This window comes from Pogona vitticeps, chromosome 1 (genome assembly GCF_051106095.1).
Source record: "Pogona vitticeps strain Pit_001003342236 chromosome 1, PviZW2.1, whole genome shotgun sequence".
NCBI classification, from domain to species: domain Eukaryota; kingdom Metazoa; phylum Chordata; class Lepidosauria; order Squamata; family Agamidae; genus Pogona; species Pogona vitticeps.
The window spans coordinates 277,717,440-277,736,386 of record NC_135783.1 but is presented as its reverse complement, the minus strand read 5'-3'; the positions used below and the strand labels follow the sequence as shown (position 1 = coordinate 277,736,386).

Sequence of the window (18,947 nt, the reverse complement as noted above, 5' to 3'; positions counted from 1 at the left end):
GATTATGATAATATGCTCTGTATGGAGGACTTGGAACAGCGTCTAGTGTTTTTATGCTGTACGTGAAGCTGGAGTGTCCTCTCCAGGGCACAAAGCCTAGGTAAAATAATATGGAGGATAGGCTGTTACCCAACCAGCAAATCCCACATCACTGAAATAGTCCAAGGGAAAGGCAAGAGCCAATACAACTGGTTCCAGCGACATCGCAGGAGTTGACAGAATGACAGAATGACAACTTTTACCTACTTCCAAAAATATATATGAATTGGTTAACCCTGGATGGCCTATTGTATCAAGTATTGGCACCATCGTATCAAGGGGATCTGAATATATAGACCTTGTTCTTAAACTATATGCTTCCAACATCCCAAGCTACATAACAGCTAGAAAAGACTTCCTAAGAAACAACATTCACAGTCTTCCAAAGGCCACCATCCTGACCATAGTGGATGTACAGGTACTTTTACACCAATAGTTCTCATAAAGATGGTCTACAAGCCAGCAAAAACACTATTCCAAATGAGATTGTGACAAATCTGGCTACCAACCTGTGTGACTTTGTAACTGACATCATTCTTGCACTTTTGACAACAGCATATCTGTCAAGATCAATGAAACAGCTATGTGCACGTGTATGGCTGCACAGTATGCAAACATATTCCTGATGTCCTCCCACCACCACCTCAATTCATGTGCTTAGAAACCTGTGACATCCTCATTATCAGGACTTATGGCAAGGAACCACTGGAGAAATTCTACCAGGATTTCAATAACTTCAGTTCTTCTATCAATCAAAGACTGGAGCAGAAAACACAATGAGTACACCTTCTGGATACCACAATGCAATTATACAAGGGTCAGCACTACATTATATGGGAAACCCACTGACAGTTAGCATGCCTCCAGTTTCCACACAAAACTCACCACCTAGTCCACTGTCTATGGACCTGCTTTCTTATAAAACCAAATTTGCTTAGAACCACAGGGTAGAGCTTAGAGCTCATGGAGTTAGAGCATGCATTTCTTAAACTACAATGCTCACTCAATATAGGTAGAGGTAATGGTTTCCCTTGACATTTAGTCCAGTCGTGTTTGACTCTAGGGCGCAGTGCTCATCCCCATCTCCAAGCCGTAGAGCCAGCATTTTGTCCATAGATAGTTTCCATGGTAACGTGACCAGCACGACTCGACACAGAACACTGTTACCTTCCCACCATGGTGGTACCTATTTACTCGCATTTACATGCTTTTGAACTGCTTGGTTGGCAGGAGGTGGGACAAGCGATAGGCGCTCACTCCGTCGCGTGGATTCAATCTTACAACGGCTGGTTTTCTGACCTTACAACACAGAGGCTTGTGCGGCTTAACCCGCAGCGCCACCACATCCCTCTCACTGAACATACTAAAAAAGTAAATTGATAGAGCCAGACTGGTGCCCAAGAACAATTGACACAAGGCATACTTAATAGAGATAATGATAGAAAACCATTAGTTAATTATCTACAGATCCCAACTGAAACCACTGAGGCATATTGTATCATCAATGAGCTGCACCTACTCTGGAGAATAGTATTCATTCTCCCAGACCAACCCATTCTTGCCCATAGAAAACAACACCCCTCCACAACCTTAAACAACTACTCACACACAATGGGCAGCACAAGATGGAGACAGAGGCAGGGACAAGACCCTGTCATATACCTTGATTCCAGTTGTGCTCCTGTTCTACACTGCATCATCAAGGGTGACAACAATGTCAGCCACAACATTAGGATTATACATATCTGTTCCTCCTCTTACGTGATCTATGTTGTCTTCTGCCAGCAGTGCCGCTCTGCTTTCAATGCAGGACAAACAGGACAAATTTTCAGTGAAAGCAATGAATGGGACACAATCTGATATCAGGAACAACAAAGGAAAGAAACACATTTCAGAACAATTCAGCCTCCCAGGACATTCTATTATGGATTTCAGAGTAGCTATTACAGAAAAAAAGGAATTACAAAGAGAGGCTTGGGAGGGAGACAGGAGAAATTGTCTACATAATAAATTCCAGTGCATCTCTATGGGCCTCAATAAAGATCACCTTAGCACACTGCATATATTAGTAATCCAACTTTCTGCAATGTCTTACAAAACAGCTGTTCTTTCTTGATTGACTGTAACTTCTGTTCCAGAAACATCTCTTAGCATTCCTGTGGCAGTCCAGTCCATTTGGCCTATAACTGTTACCTTGGCCAGGACCTGCTAATTGAAGTACTGTATTTTTTGTTCCATAAGACCCACTTCCCCCCCAATAGTGGGGGAGAAAGTATGTGCGTCTTATGGAATGAATACAGTAAAAAAGGGGTTCAACCACCACCACCCAGAAGCCCCCCAGTGCCATGATGGGAGGCCTCTGAACTAGCACCAGAGACTCCTTGCTGTTTGGACCTCACCATTCTGCACTGCTGGCTTTCTAGGATCTGCTTCCTGGAGCCCACCTGGAAAACCAGCAAGGCCAACAGGCCTATGGCAGCAGGCAGTGAAAACAGCCAAGGACCAAAGGGGAAAGAGTAATTCTAGAAAAACCAGGGGAAACCACAAACACAGTCCTCCACTTAGGCAGTTGATTTTCCCATATTTGGGGAAATCACAGGGGTCAGCACATCCAAAGTGCAATAGATGAGCCTCACCCTGGGAAAACCACTTTGATGATCATGGTATCTCCCCTGCCAGGTATGAGTTGGAATGGCCCTTGCAACTCCTGCACCTTTCTGTGCCCTGTCCCCCAAAGGCATGGTAACCCCCCCCGGCTGCACCTCCTGATCAGAAGAGGGCTGCACAGCCCCAGTCCCGAAAGAGGCCAAGAGAGCTACTCAGTGTTTTGGGATGCCACACAGGACCCCCATCAGGGCCTGGATGTTCCTCCCACAATCCTCCAGTGCACAGATATTAACATACCTAATATGCGGGGAAGGAAGGGAAAGCAGGGAAATTCAAACTTTCAGTTAGTGAAGAGCAAAGCAAAAGCAAAGTGTGCTGCTTATATACCGCCCCATAGTGCTTCAAGCACTCTCTGGGTGGTTTACAAGTTAATTATGCAGGCTACACATTGCCCCCCCCCAGCAAGCTGGGTACTCATTTTACCGACCTCGGAGGATAGAAGGCTGAGTCAACCTTGAGCCGGCTACCTGGGATTGAACCCCAGGTCGTGAGCACAGTTTTGGCTGCAGTACAGCGGTTTAACCACTGCGCCACGAAGCTCCTCAAGGAAGCAGACAAGAGGCTGCTTGTCTGCTTCCTTGCTAATCCAAGCAGTTAGAGAGCTGGAAGAGAGACCTGGGACTGCCTGGTATTGTCGTTTTAAAATGTGAAATTTAGTTTAAAAGCTGTTTGTTTGGGGTTAGTGCTTGGGTGAAAAGGTGCTCCGTTTGAGTTCAAACCTGCTTGTGTAGAAACGTGCATAATTGCTTTAAAAGCTGCCTAGGAAGTGTTCAGACCAGCACCGATCAGCGGTTAGGTGGGGAGAGGGGAGGGGAAAGGAGCAGGAGCGGAGAAGAGCACAAAATGGTTGCCGTCTGCTGTCTGCCTGCTGGCTTTTAGCTATGTGGGGCTCTTTTTTGGCTGTTCTGGGGTCTACCAAGGCACTGTGAAGAGCAAGGCTCAGTCTACAGTACCTGGTAAGTGATTTTTTAAAAAGTTTTTAAAAGTTTCTGACCTCCCCCCCAAAAAAAATGCATTAATTAATTTTCAATGCATTTCTATGGGAAATTTGGATTCAACTTGCAAACTTTTCAACTAGTTCTGGGCATCTAATAGAGAATGTATTTCCAAAGGGTGTTGCAGCAAGGAAACTAACTGTGCCTTGTGATTTCTAACTGGATTACAGTACCTGCTTCCTGATTTCAGCTACTATAGTTTGTATTCAGGTTTTTTGGCTCATCAAGAACATTCTTCCTGGCTTTGTGTGGCCTAACCTGTTGTGCCTTGCATGCTATAAACATTCAATTATGTCAGAAAATGGAGATTTAGTCTTATGCTGAGCATGTGCTACTGCTGGTGAATGGGATCAGGTTAAGCTTTGTATTGCTGTTCTTTTGTATAACCTAAAGTAAATAAGGAAAACCTGCTGTTAAATCGTTTAATTCCACTATTGATCCTCCACACAACTAAAAGGGACCTCTCAAAGCAGTGCCAAATCAGACAAACCATTTCTAACTTAATATAGGCTTGAGCTGTAGCTGGGCAGAGTTGCACAACAATCTCATCTGTCATTGAGACATTTCTATAAGCACGGGGAGGAGGTGGATGAAAGGAAATGTAAAATATAGGTAGAGTGGTATAGATCTTATCACTGGCTGATAATGGTCTATATTAATGCCACTGTTGACTGCTGTTCACTTTACATGGTTCAAATGTTATTCTGTTATAGTTCATTAAATATTTTATTACACTATTCGGTTCAGAATATATTTTCCCTATGTTCCTCCTCTAAAAATTAGGTGCGTCTTAAGGTCAGGTGCGTCTTATGGAGCAAAAAATACGGTAATTAGCAGCTTGATAGCCCCATTCCTGTGTTAACAAACTATTCTCCCTTTGTTTATTATCTGTATTCGCACTTATAGAAGGGGAAGATATGGAGGCAGTGACAGATTTTACTTTCTTGGGCTCCATGATCACATGGTGACAGCAGCCAGGAAATTAAAAGACGCCTGCTTCTTGGGAGGAAAGCAATGACAAACCTAGAGAGCATCTTAAAAAGCAGAGACATCACCTTGCCGAGAAAGATCCGCATAGTCAAAGCTATGGTTTTTCCAGTAGCGATGTACGGAGGTGAGAGCTGGACTATAAAGAAGGCTGACCACCAAAGAATTGATGCTTTTGAATTGTGGTGCTGGAGGAGACTCTTGAGAATCCTCTGGACTGCAAAGAGAACAAATCTATCCATTTTGAAGGAAATCAGCCCTGAGTGCCCACTGAAAGGACAGATCCTGAAGCTGAAGCTCCAATACTTTGGCCATCTGATGAGAAGAGACGACTCCCTGGAAAATACCCTGAGTGAGTGAAGACAAGAGGAGAAGGGGACAACAGAGGACAAGATCGTTGGACCGTGTCACTGAAGCTACCAACATGAATTTGACCAAATTCTGGGAGGCAGTGGAAGACAGGAGGGCCTGGCGTGCTCTGGTCTGGGGTCACGAAGAGTTGGACACAACTTAATGACTAAAGAACAACAATTCTCACTTGGTCATGAGGATATGTGTGTGTGTTGCATGCTGTCAAGTCAGTCAGACCCTAATGGAGCTTTCAATGTAAGTGAGGTATTTAAGGAGTGGTTTTACAACTTCCACTACTCCAGTGAGTTTCCTGGCTGAACAGGTATTCAAACCCTATTCTCCAGAGTCCTGCTCCATCACTCTGTCCACTACACACACCGGGAATTATCCATGGGCCTGTGTACAGGCCATGAATTTGTTTTCCTGTGTCTGAGGAAATGGATTTTGATCCATGAAAGCTCACCCTGAGCCTTTGTTTTCTTTTGCAAACATGCATTTGTCCAGTTTTTAGTTGACACATCCATGGAAGCCTGTCAAACAGTACGTGTCTTCACATATTAGGCTTATCACATGTACAGGTTTGTTTGTTACAAAGCTGTTGACTAAACAGCAACTGGATATTCTGTAAGGATTAGAGATTTTTAAAAAGAGAGAAAATAAATCTTAGAATCCCAGTCAATGGGGCACCGGGTGACATGTCTAAACTTTAGGTAAAACATGCCCACTGGATGATAGAGAGCAACCCCATTTTTAATTCATTTGTGTTTGTAGAGTTTCTTTTTGCATAACGCAGAAAGCACTGGCGAGAAGTATGATTAGAAGAAAATACTCGTCAAGGAGTTTTGTGGAGAGGGGAAATAGTATACCTTGGTGAAGTCACTTTGTGAGTACAGCATGTTCTGTTTCCACAACTATAAGTTCAGTTTTCTCTATTTTTCTCTGCTGAAATAGAGAGGCAGACTATTCATTGGCACCATAGAATTATTCTATACCCTATGCTTGTATGTAGAGTGTCTAGCATGTTCAGGCCAAATGTAGTTTGGTAGTTGTGGGAGGGTCTGTTTTTGTTTCCCACAATATTTCAGACTGCAACAGCAACAAAGACATTCTGGGAAATTAAAACAGATTCCTACTACTGCCAGGTCAGCCTACGGCTGGGACCTACCAATGTAAAGGGGACCTGGCAGGGTTTATTTAGCCCAAGGTTTTCATAATGTTAATGATGTCCCTGACATCTAATCTCTTGGCAAGGAATCACTGGAGAAATTATACCAGAACTTTAAGTACTTTCATTCTTCTATGAAAAAAAGGCTGGACTGGAACACATAATGAGTACACCTTTGAGATACCGTGATGCAATTGCACAAAGTTCATATCAGCACTGACAGAGTTGCGGTATTACCAGGATGCACCAGGTGGAGCTAACCAAAAATAACTTCCCTGAGAAATGAAGACACCAAGCAGATAGCAGAATAGCAGAATGTTGATAGCAGAATAGTTGTACAGTGGACCCTTGACTTACAGACGGCCTGACTTACAGACTTTTTGAGTTACAGACTTCTCTGGCCGCAAAATTTAGGTTTGACTTGCAGACTGAGATTTGACTTACAGACCAGAAAAAAACCAAAATGGAACAAAAACGGCCTGTTACGGGATTAATCGGTTTTCAATGCACTGTAGGTCAATGGAGACTTGACCTACAGTCTTTTTGACTTGAGAACCGCCTTCCAATACGGATTAAGTTCTCAAGTCAAGACCCCACTGTATTATGGAGTTTTGCTGTTATTATGGTCTTTGTGTCACCAACACGTTCTTTAATACAAAGCCTCAACACAGAGTTTCCTGGAGACATTGGCATCAGCTTGATTTGATCCTCACTAGACGTTCTAGCCTTCCTAGTATTACGATCACACACAGTTACCAGAGTGCTGATTGTGGTACTGATCACTCCCTGGTGTGTAGCAGAATAAAACTGCGAACAAAGAGATTGTATCACACTAAAAAGGAAGGAAGACCACATATTGACATCAACAAGATTCACAATCAAAGAAAAGTGGAGGAATTTGCCCAAGCGCTTCAGGAAACCCTTCCAGGCCCAGCTGATGCAAATGCACCTGAACGATGGGAACATTTCGCTGCTTATAACACTGCCTTGTCCACATTTGGCAAGAAGACCAAAAAGGCGGCCAACAGGTTCGAAGCCCATTCGGAGGAGTTGATTCCAACCATCGAGGATAAGAAGAGAGCTCTAGCAGCATACAAAGCCTGTCCTAGTGAGTACAACTTGCAGGCTCTTCGAGCTGCTCATAGCCAAGTCCAACAGACTGCCAGGAGATGTTCCAATGACTATTGGCTTCAGCTCTGCTCTCAGGTAACATCAAGGGAATGTATGACGGTATCAAGCAGGCTTTAGGTCCAATACAGAAGAAATCTGCTCCCTTGAAGTCTGTTACAGGCATGATCATCCAGGACCGAGCACAGCAGATGGAACGCTGGGTGCAGCACTACTCTGAGCTATATTCTAGAGACAATGTAGTAACCGAAGAGGCATTAAATAACATTGAGTGCCTGCCTGTCTTGGAAGAGCTGGACAGTGAACCAACTTTAGCAGAAATAAAAGTGGCCTTGGATTCCCTTGCCTCTGACAAGGCACCTGGAAAGATCAACATCCCCGTTGAAGTTTTGAAGTGCTGTAAAGAGATCATCACCACCAAGCTGTATGAAGTCTTTTGTCTTTGCTGGAGGGAAGGTGGAGTACCACAGGACATGAAGGATGCAAACATCGCCACATTGTATAAGAACAAAGGCGACAGGGGCGACTACAATAACTACCGTGGTATCTCTTTCCCAGTAGAGACTCTCCATCAAAATAGGAGAGTCTAGAGAACATGGTAGCTGCTTTGCCAATGCATTTATCCAGCTCGACATCCAGGGACAGGGTGTCAGAAATGGTTGAGCCAAGGTACACAAAGTCATGAACACCACCACAGAGTGTGTGTGCTAGGTCTGCTAGCTTTATCCCAGGGTTAGTCAATCCTGGGATTGCTCTCTCAGCTGTTACAATTTACTCAGCTGGATAAATTCTAGCCTTGCTTCTTTATAACACTGATTCTGACAAATGCTTATTTCTATGCACAAAACTGTATTTAACAATTCCTCCAGGTTTCACCTAAACCTGTCAAGCACTACATTGTATGGGAAACCCACTGACTGCTATCATGCCTCTAATTTCCACCCCTAGGAATGTCCTTTGTTCAGTGCATACCATCTTTAGTTTAAATAGATCTCAGGGACAGTCCTAAATAAAATGGCACTATTCCATTCTAGGAAAAGGTGCTGGAGTATATGGTGGTGTCTGAGCCTTATGTGAGATGAAACTCCTAGATCCTTTTTTACATGCTTTCAGAGTTGACTGTAGAGCAGATTCTACCTCCCTATTTTGATGGAGAGTCTCTACTGGGAACTGGAAAGGGGGAGTATTTCTCTGTTTGACATGATGTTCTGTGGGAAGTTTTTGCAACTTTTGATATTAGTAACCATGCTGTAGTTCTGCTGCTCCCTCTCTCTGCATTGGACTTCTGAGCATAATTTTGTGAAGGCTCATGTCTTATAGATGTGATTCTGAAGAAATGGGAGTGTAATCAATGAAAGCCAATACTGAAATAAATTTGTTGAACTTAAAAGTGCCATGATGTTCATTTTGCTTTCATTTCCATTTTTGTGCATTGGAGATGGGCTGCAACTCTTTCAAAATCTTCTCCAGGCAGTTGAGGAGTAGATAACGACATTTCAGCATGGGAGTGTTTGTGTGCCACATAAGTGGTCTCAGAAGGCATTTATTTATTTAACTTATATGCCACCCACACTACCCAAAGGTCTCTGGGCGGCTTACAACAATTAAAATACAATAAAAAAGATAAAACAATTAAAATACAATTAAAATATATAAAAATTGCCATCAGGACTCATAGTTGATATTATTTCAATTAAAAGCCTTCTAGAACAGGAAGGTTTTAACCTGGTGCTGAAATGTCATCAGCGTCGGCGCCAGACGAATCTCAGGAGGGCATTCCATAGTCTGGGGGCAGCTGCCGAAAAGGCCCTTTGTCTACAAGCCATCCCTCTTACCTCCTTGAGGGATGGCTCTTTCAAAAGGGTCCCCTGGCTAGATCTTAACTACTGGGTAGGTTCATATGGAAGGAGGCAATCCTTCAGGTATCCAGGGCTCAAGCCCCTGCATAAAGTCCTTCTGTCTGTCTAAATATAATATTGAAACCACATTGTGTGCTGTATTATTTTCCTAATCAAATAATTGAGTTCTCATTCTTATGAACGGTTGAAATATTGAAAAGTTTTGTTTAGTACTTAGTCGAATAAATATGATAAATCAGATTATGTTGTTTAGAATACTGGAGTTTTTGGAGGGACGTTTTCCAGTTCCATTATTAATAGATTGGCTAAGGGCAAACTCTTTAATTCAAACAAGGCAGATATGGCCTGATCTATGAAAATATAGTTCAGGGAATAGAAGCTTGATCTGTACTGGATATAAAAACATTTTGATTTATAAATAGTAGGTATGCTCCATAATTCAGGTCTGGATGGTCAGCTTTTTGTAGTGGCCAGGAGCGCATTTGCCATTGTGTACTTTTACTAGTATATCCTTGCCAAGAATGTGCTTTCTGGTGTGCCAGATAGTGCACATAAATATGAATCTGATGTAGGCGTGGTGGACTACTGTAACATTTGTTCTTTGTGAAGCTGCCTTTGAAATGTGTTTGGATGTCTAGAATGCTGTGACTAGACCATTGCATTGCATTCTCTACCTCTCATGGTCAATTTTTCTCGCTACCTGCTAGACCAATACTTTGTCCATTCATCTCAGTAAGCGTTCAGTAAGAGTGTAAAGCCAATCCGCACAGACCACTCTAGAGAGATCTAGATATTCAGATATTCACTGCATGTAACTAGCCAGCCACATTCTGCATCAGCTTCTGACCTTGGTAGCCTCAATCTAGAAATGTGTGCAAGTGATAGTATGTAATGCATTAATCTAGAATTCATAAATTCACAGAAAATGAATGATAGCTAATATCCTATTTTTCATGTTAATGATTAGAAATGATGGGACATTTTCTTGGGGGAAATGAAAGGGTGTTAAAAGCCTGTAGGGTACTCCCAGTCCTCTTAACCATGGTTAAGAGATCAGATAGAGCGTTGCATTTGCAGTCTGCTGTTGCAGGAATGTAAGTTACTCTTTGAGAGCTTTTGTTTTGTTTCACGTCATCTGATTAAAATGTGAACAATCAGAGTTTGTCCCAGTGCTTTGATTGGCACTAAACCCATCTTGTTGCTGCAGTACTGACTTGGAATGTCTATTAAGAGAAGTAGACCTATTAAAGTTGATTGAAATTGATTGCTAGTGCCAGTGCCTTGACAGCATGATGCACTTCGGGGACAGTACTTGGGAGGGGCACACAACACCATCCACTGGAAATGTACATTTTGTCCATACTGATGATACTATATGGATTGATTACTCTGCCATTTGTCCGTTTAGTTATGGATAACATCAGCTATAATTTTCTTTCTTTAGGGCTTGTTGAGCAGCCTGATTATCCTTCTATTGTTGTTGCTCATGGGTCAAAGTAACAAGCATTTTCACTTTTGAAATGCATGGTGATGTTTTCTGAAGAGATGTTTCTGATTTTCTCTTTCTTATCTTCAGTTAATCCCTCAAATACAGAAAGCAATTTTGAGATCAGAACTGTCTTTAAGGCAAAGTCTGACTGTTTGCAAGGTTTTCTTTCTTCTCTACATCAAGCTGTAAAATACAGACAGCCGTCTTTGGAGTTGAAAAATAACCTCCTGCACCATCTTCTCTTGTTGAATTTCAGATTAGGCAATCTCTGGGGCAATGTAGAAAATAAGGAAATTAAGTGTGGCAGGAGAGAGTCAGTGAATTCTAACCAGAGTTGTTTTGTCAGGGAGCAAGGGCTCTGGCATAGATAGTCCAAGCTGGTCCGGTCAAAATTCAGACAAGTATAGATTCTAGCAAGCCAAGTATCCAAGGTCTCAAGAATGCTTCCAAGGCTGGGACTAAACATGGTTTCCAGAAAATGTTTCTGTCTGACAAAGGAGCTTTTCGGATCCTACCCAAGGCTCAATTGTAAAGGTTCTCTTTATAGTTTCTTCCCAGGAGGACTTCTGCTTTGTGCTTTGTGTATGAGTCCTCTGTCAGGTAGTACAAAGCCTATGCTTTTATCATTTACACTCTTCCAGGGCAAGAGGGGGACTGTGCACCCTCTTCTGACTCTTCTAACTCCTCTCTGTGGTTGACCTTAGCTTCAAGTGCCCAAGGGCCACAGGAGTAGCCACTACCTCAGTGTCCTCTGGCCCAATAGGCTCAGACACTTCTTGGTGGACTCCTCCAGGGGAAGCCTGGCATATTTGGAGAGCATCACCAGAGAGCATGGGTATTATTTGTTGATGTAGGGCACACTTCTCTTGCTGTTAGTCCAGATATCCTGCCTATCTCGCGTGATATATCTCTATTAGTGATATGGCTGCAGCCCAGCTAGAAGATCGGCACTGCATTTTATTTAATTACATTGCCCCATTTGAGCAATCTGCCCATCAAACAACAGCCAATTGATTTCAAAAGACAAGTTATTAGGGGAAAATGGACAACTGTTAATGCCTAGACAATGTTGTTGTCACACTCTACTGTGGTGTAATTTTTTTATTTTTTTCAGAAGCTAAGTGCAAAGTTTCAGCAAGTTTCTCTGACTGTTCTTAGGCCTAAAACCAAATTAGAACTACTAATAACAAAGAATGCTACAAAGGATAACTGGAATACATGGCCACCATGAAAGAATAGACTAGATGAGATTTTACAGGTTTGACATGCTGAGTTGAATCCAAAGCTCAAGTTAGAGTAACCAGTGAATCTCTTTGAAATGAGATTTGAAAAGTGTGTGTGTGTGTGTGTGTGTGTGTGTGTGTGTGTGTGTGTGTGTGTGTGTGTGTGTGTGTGTGTGTGTGTGTGTGTGTGTGTGTGTGTGTGATGGCCACTGTAGGAGCTGCAAGGGAAAATGTGATGCAATGGTGTGGGCAATGTCCCACTGCTCCTTTATTGTTGGAAAAAGATGCAGACTCCAGACTATGCTTTCCACAAACATCAGGGATCAGCTGTTCAAGCCTCTCTTTTTTTGCACATCATTATCTTGAGTTCAACGTTTGCACAGATATCTCTTTGTATGCTGCCATCTTTTGGCATTCTTCTGGAGGCCTCACTGGCTTGTGTTACCTATCTAGTGTTGTTCTTGAGCTGAAGGCTAGTGTAGTGTAATAGTAGAAAGTGTTGGTCTGGCTCTTGGGAGATGGAAGTCCAAGTCCCTAGTGAGCCAATAAGCTTGCTATATGGCTATGCTTGACCTGTTTCCCTGGGTTGTTATAAGGGTAGAGTGGGAAGAAGAGCTGTCTATTCTGCCTTGAACCTGTTAGGGGGAAAAGCACATGATAAAAACATCACTAGTACATTAGCAGAATAATAAAAAAATGACTCTTTAGCCACATTCTTGTCCTCATCTTTATTTTCTAGTAAGGTAGAAACCGTGATGAGGATAATTGTATTGCAGCTGTCCTGTAGCCAGTGTCTTTGGAAAAGTGACACGAGCTGTGCATGATGGTATAGCAGTCACCTTGTTTTCCCCCCTGTGGCAGAGTGTCTTTTTCAAGTCTTGCATTGATTTCCACACACACTTGCACAAGCTGACATTACAGTAGTTTGGAACAGAATGTATACAAAAAAGTGGAAGATTTAATAAATATCTAAAAGAAAATCAATATCCAACTATCTTGCAAGAGCGTGCAAGACATCTAGAAGACTATAATATAAGAAGGGTGTGGGGTGAGCCCAATACATTATAGAAACCAGTGTGTTAATACAAGGAAGCTTGAATATGTATTATAAGGAGAAAGCTATTTCAAGCCGGAAGAAATATCAACAACCTCCGATATGCAGATGATACCACTCTGATGGCAGAAAGTGAGGAGGAATTAAAGAACCTTGTAATGAGAGTGAAAGAGGAGAGTGCAAAAAACGGTCTGAAACTCAACATCAAAAAAACTAAGATCATGGCCACTGGTCCCATCACCTCCTGGGAAATAGAAGGGGAAGATATGGAGGCAGTGTCAAATTTTATCTTCCTGGGCTCCATGATCACTGCAGATGGAGACAGCAGCCCTGAAATTAAAAGGCGCCTTCTTCTTGGGAGGAAAGCGATGACAAATCTGGACAGCATCTTGAAAAGCAGAGACATCACCTTGCCAACAAAAGTCCGAATAGTCAAAGCTATGGTTTTTCCTGTCGTGATGTATGGAAGTGAGAGCTGGACCATAAAGAAAGCAGACCGCCGAAGAATTGATGCCTTTGAATTGTGGTGCTGGAGGAGGCTCTTGAGAATCCCCTGGACTGCAAGGAGAACAAACCTATCAGTTCTAAAGGAAATCAACCCTGAGTGCTCACTGGAAGGACAGATCCTGAAGCTGAGGCTCCAGTACTTTGGCCATCTCATGAGAAGAAAAGAGTCCTTGGAAAAAACCTTGATGTTAGGAAGGTGTGATGGCAAGAGGAGAAGGGGACGACCGAGGATGAGATGGCTGGACAGTGTCTGCGAAGCAACCAACATGAACCTGACACAACTCCGGGAGGCAGTAGAAGACAGGAGGGCCTGGCGTGCTCTGGTCCATGGGGTCACGAAGAGTCGGACACGACTAAACGACTAAACACACACACACACATTTCAAGCAAGACACTTTCTGTAGCACTTGAAATTCCTGAAGGAGAAATGTGCTAAAATAACTGAAAATGTCATGTTCTTTGGTACTCTTTTGTACCGAGGTTAAATACATTTTTTTTTAAAAAAAATTATGATGGCTTTTAGTGACACAGGAGCATGTGGGAAGCAATGAACAAGTTTTGTTACACAGTGTTGTTGGCAGAAACCTTTGGATATATAAAACACCCAGTTTAGCTATACAAATGACTGAACCTGGGGGAATTAATTTCTCTGACTTTATTAATTCAAAGTACAGTATAGGGCATCCTGTCAGATACCTATCTAGTGAAATAAGAAAACCCAAGCCAATTTCTTTTGTTGTTCTAGCCAAACATAGAGTTAAGCATTGCATCCAATATCCACTCTGTTGCCAGCAATGATTTCTGTTGCAGGAACCAATAACCTCAAAAGAGACTACAAGTCTTTTTAAGAACCGTGGGCTAGTCATTTTGTGCATGGATTTGTAGTCTAGTCACATTGCATTTATCTATATTTTTTTGCCTCAAGTGTCAGTGCTATCCCATCAAAACAGAGATCAGAAGGCAAAACCTCTTTCCTGCTCTTGTTTGGCAGAAACTATAAATATACTGACAGGAGTGGTATCACTGCTGGAAGAACAAGAGGAGGCAGTATCTGGGGGTCACTAGCTCTGTATAAAAATTCTGGAAATAAATGTTGTATTATTGGAAGTCCTTGGGAGGGGGAAAGAATCAAACAACATGTGTAGCAACATGATCCAAATGGCATATTGGTGGCTTAGAATTCTATAGAAGAGTTAAACAATATGATTGAGAGAGAGAGAAAAATCTGGCATATCTCATGGAGGTATATAATGGAATTAATTTTTGGTTAGTTTTAGAACAGTTTATATAGTATACTTTCTTGAAAAAACAGAGGCCTCTGTAGACATTCCATATATGTGTCTAGAAACTGAGAAACATGCCTTCATTTGAATGCCTTTTTTAAAAATATATTTCTTTGTATATGTGGAAATCTAGTATGAATCAAAAGGCATGTGGTGGTACAAAAAGGTGTACTAGACTGCTGCAAACCTAGTTGTATGTGAGTGTTCCAGGTGAGAAAATTCAGAAACACCCCCGTAACGGTTATGTATATAAAAAGGCCACTGCGTGTATTGGCTACAGTAGGATAGCACTGGTACAGCATAAGGAGCAGATCTATGTATTGTGTGACTAGCCTTTCATCTGATATCCACCAACCCAGCACATTGCTGGGTAACTATGGAGTTGTAATCACACGCCTGGGTGTGAATTCACTATGGTGGGGAAAGTTCCCTTGACTCCAACTGTCCAAAACAAAATTATGATATATTATTAACACCATACTACCTATTCATTTAGATAAAACTATAACAAAATTAGGTTGGTTGGGTGGGACAAGTCCGCATGGTGACTGCCAGAACTGTCATGGGGCTCCATTTAATCCCCCAGCCATACAGGACTGGGAGCTCCACTGCAAAGCATCACCGTCCATTGAGACTGGATAGCCAGCAGGGCTTGTTCTGGAACCCTTCCTTGATACATAAGAGCTTAGGAAAAAGGCGTCCAAAGATGGAGGCAGGCTGACAGTGTCCCTCATTGCTGGGCTACAAATTGCCACCCCGGGTAAGTATTTATGGGGATTACCTTGGCTTTCTGCAGTTAAAATGATGTAAGGAGTAAAACATGTGCAAATTCGTATTGCTAATTGCAATTATTTGGTGTTCAGAAGTCAACAACAACAACAAGAAAAAAAAAACAAAATCAGATCCACCAATTTAAAAGTTCCCTTGCTCCAAGCCTTTCAGCAAGCATGGGCTATGTTGGCTATGGATTCTGGGAGTTTTTGCCCCAAAAAGTAACTTCTCTGAGCTCTGTCTCAAATTGTAACCTAGACCAATTATCCTCAACCCTTTTTTGGCCACAGTCATAAACACAATATGAAAGAAATATAGGCCAAATCAGAATTGTATAAGGCGCACAATGAACCCTATAAGGTGGTGTGTGAAGAATTGTTTCCAATCTGTGTTCCCCTTCAAATGTTCCAGGGCCCCTTGGCGGGGCCATATGGGCCCCATTGAGAATGGCTGATCTATGCTGCAATCCTAAACTCACTTCATGGGGAGTAAGCCTTATTAAAATTAACAGAATGTGATAGCTTATAAGATAGTGCTCTTGAAGACACAGATCTTCTTCAGGGTGTATCGTTGTATTTGATTTTTCCATTTGTTTCTTAACTCAGTCTATGTGACAGTGATTTATTTAGTTGTGGTAGTTGTGTCTCTCTGAGATACTCTCATAAGGGACACAAGGGAATGTTTCTGTTTTCACCCGTCTTGATACTGTAGGTTTCATTAGAATATCTACGTTGTGATACATTGTTCTGTCCATCTAATTTTTCAACACTTTGAGTAGGCCATACAGGCTTGACTTTAATACTTTTTGCTGATCTACAGAACATCACTGCCATGAGTAATCTGTTAATGAATTGAGTTCAATATCTGTTCTGCTTCTTCTATTATTTCAGGTCACTAAGTAGCCTAGTTTGTCACTTTGTGCAGAGAAATGCTTGAAGATAATAGTTTTTGTAACGAATTTACTATTGCAGTCAAAATAAATGAGAGCAATTAACACTGACTGCTACTGAAATCGAAATGACTACATCATATTTACAACAGTATATCTATATTTACTTAGGCAATGTTGTTTTTACTGAAGTGTATAATTTATATGCACTTACGACTAAATGCTAATATCTTTATTTATTTTTCAAATTCTAGCCAAATGCATCTATGGAGGAAAAGTGTTGGCAGAAGGTCAGAAGATTTTCACAAAGAACTGCAGAGAATGCCGTGTAAGTTTTTTTTTTAAAGAGCTTGTATGTCTGCAGTTCTATGTACGTACTTTGGGATAAGCCCCATTAAACTCCATGGGACTTTCTACTGAGAAAGCATGTACATAGTTATGATGTAAGTAGACACTATTTCACTTCTGAAGACGTGCAGAAACTCTGTAGGTGCTAGTAATGAGTGGTATTCATGAATAGCTTTATTCATTTGCACCGTATTTGAGTGGTCTAAGCACAAAGGAGGAGGGGAAGCTAACCCCAGACCCTCTGTTATCTTTTTATTTATATGAGGCTAGAGTCTGAAGATGGGACATGGTGGTGCTGCGGGTTAAGCTGCAGAAGCCTCTGTGCTGCGAGGTCGGAAGACCAGCAGTCGTAAGATTGAATCCACACGATGGATTGAACTACTGTCGCTTGTCCCAGCTCCCACCAACCTAGCAGTTCGAAAGCATGCAACTGCAAGTAGATAAATAGGTACCACCACGGTGGGAAGACAACGGCGTTCCATATCTAGTCACACTGGCCATGTGACCATGGAAACTGTATCCAGACAAACGCTGACTCTACGGCTTGAAAGCGGGGATGAGCACTGTCCCCTAGAGTCGGACACAACTGGACAATTGTCAAGGGGATCCTTTACCTAGAGTCTGAAGAGGGAGGGACTCATCCATCTATGATAGTGGCCCACACAACCCAGAACTTTGATTTCCTTGTGTTTGGGCTCATGTGGGGAGCCTCTTCAAACTGACAGTTCATTGGCACAATGGAACATTGGAAAGAGCATGGGTAGCATTCTCACCTTCCTTGCAAGCTTAGCCCACTTAATGACTGGACAAAGCTTATATGTTCACATAGCAGTCTGAGGTCTTTGGGACCAATATGTATGTCCTAGGTAGTAATATAACATGCCCATACATTTTTGTGGTTTAGTTTTGCTTTTCAGCATAGTATGCCTTCACAAAAAGAGGTTGCTGGAATCATATATTTTAATATACTCTTAATCAGTTATTTGCACCATGTCATTGTTTTGAATCCTCCAGTTTCCACAGAGTAGCTAGGTTAGTCTGTGTACAGTCCTGTGGCAACTTTAAAACTAACACGGGGGGGGGGGGGAGAGGGAGGGAGGGAGGGGGGGGAGAGGGAGGGAGACGGAGAGAGAGAGAGGTGAGTGTGGGTGTGTAGCCCTGAAAATTCACTCCATGTATCTAGAAGCAGGCTAGATATCTATGAAATCTGATCCTGTAATAAATCTTTTAGTTTAAAATCTGCTGTACAACTATTTATTGTTTTGAACAGTATGTATTTAGACTTATGTATGAAGGAGGATCAAGACATGTATGTAAGTCCCCTATTATCCCTGCAGGCTTGGCTGCCTTTTAGAATTTCACATGTTCAGCAAAAAGATCTGAAAAGGACTCCTCAAGTACAGTTACTGGGACTTTGTGATTGGAGATCCTATTAAAGCAGAATGTGTAACAACACACACCTTGCTACATTATTCCTCTGGATTAGCAAGTGCTGCATAGGTTTATAGAGTAATATCGGATGGATGTATCAGATGATTAAAAGCCAGTTCACCTGTTAATCAGGAAGTAAGAAGTCCTGTGTCATTGCCAATCACTTAGGCACCGTTTATTGTTTCTCACTATATGTGCATATAGATGCATATACAGTGGTGTCCCGCATAGCGAGTGCCTCGGTCAACGACGAATCCGCATAGCGATTCAGTTTTTGTGATCACTTTTGCGATCGCATTGCGATGTATTTAATGGCAAAACATTGCATTGCGATGATCGGTAAGCGTGTTAAAAAACAGCTGATCGGCGGTTCCAAAATGGCCGCTGGAAAAAATGGCTGCCTGCAGTGTTTTCACACCCTTTCCTCGCTTACTGGGCAGCGAAAATGGTGACCGGATGGAGGATTTCCGCATAGCGGTGAGTTTTTTCCCCATAGGAACGCATTAAACAGGGTTTAATGCATTCCTATGGGTTTTTCATTCCGTATAGCGACAATTCCGGATAGCGACAATTTTCCTGGAATGGATTATCGTCGCTATGCGGGGCACCACTGTAGATGGAGGACCAATGTATATGTAGACAAGGTACTCATATAGCCATCCATTAGACAAGGTACTCATATAGCCATCCATGGTGCTGCTGCTTCTGATTTTGTGACATGAATTGGATCACTTCATAAGTCCATAACATCACATCATTCA

At 42.2% G+C, this 18,947-nt stretch overlaps 1 protein-coding gene and 1 pseudogene across 4 annotated transcripts in view; one reads left to right on the top strand and one right to left on the bottom strand.

The window, feature by feature from the left end:
- The window catches only part of NELL1 (neural EGFL like 1), a 670,736-nt gene that overhangs the window by 217,007 nt on the left and 434,782 nt on the right, over positions 1–18,947 (top strand). For all 4 annotated transcript variants that reach the window (XM_072985884.2, XM_072985883.2, XM_072985886.2 and 1 more), the window contains exon 10: positions 16,662–16,735. In XM_072985884.2, coding sequence (XP_072841985.1) covers positions 16,662–16,735 — 74 coding nt within the window. The remainder of the gene's footprint in view (positions 1–16,661; positions 16,736–18,947) is intronic.
- LOC140703361 (U1 spliceosomal RNA) lies at positions 2,572–2,726 on the bottom strand (annotated as a pseudogene).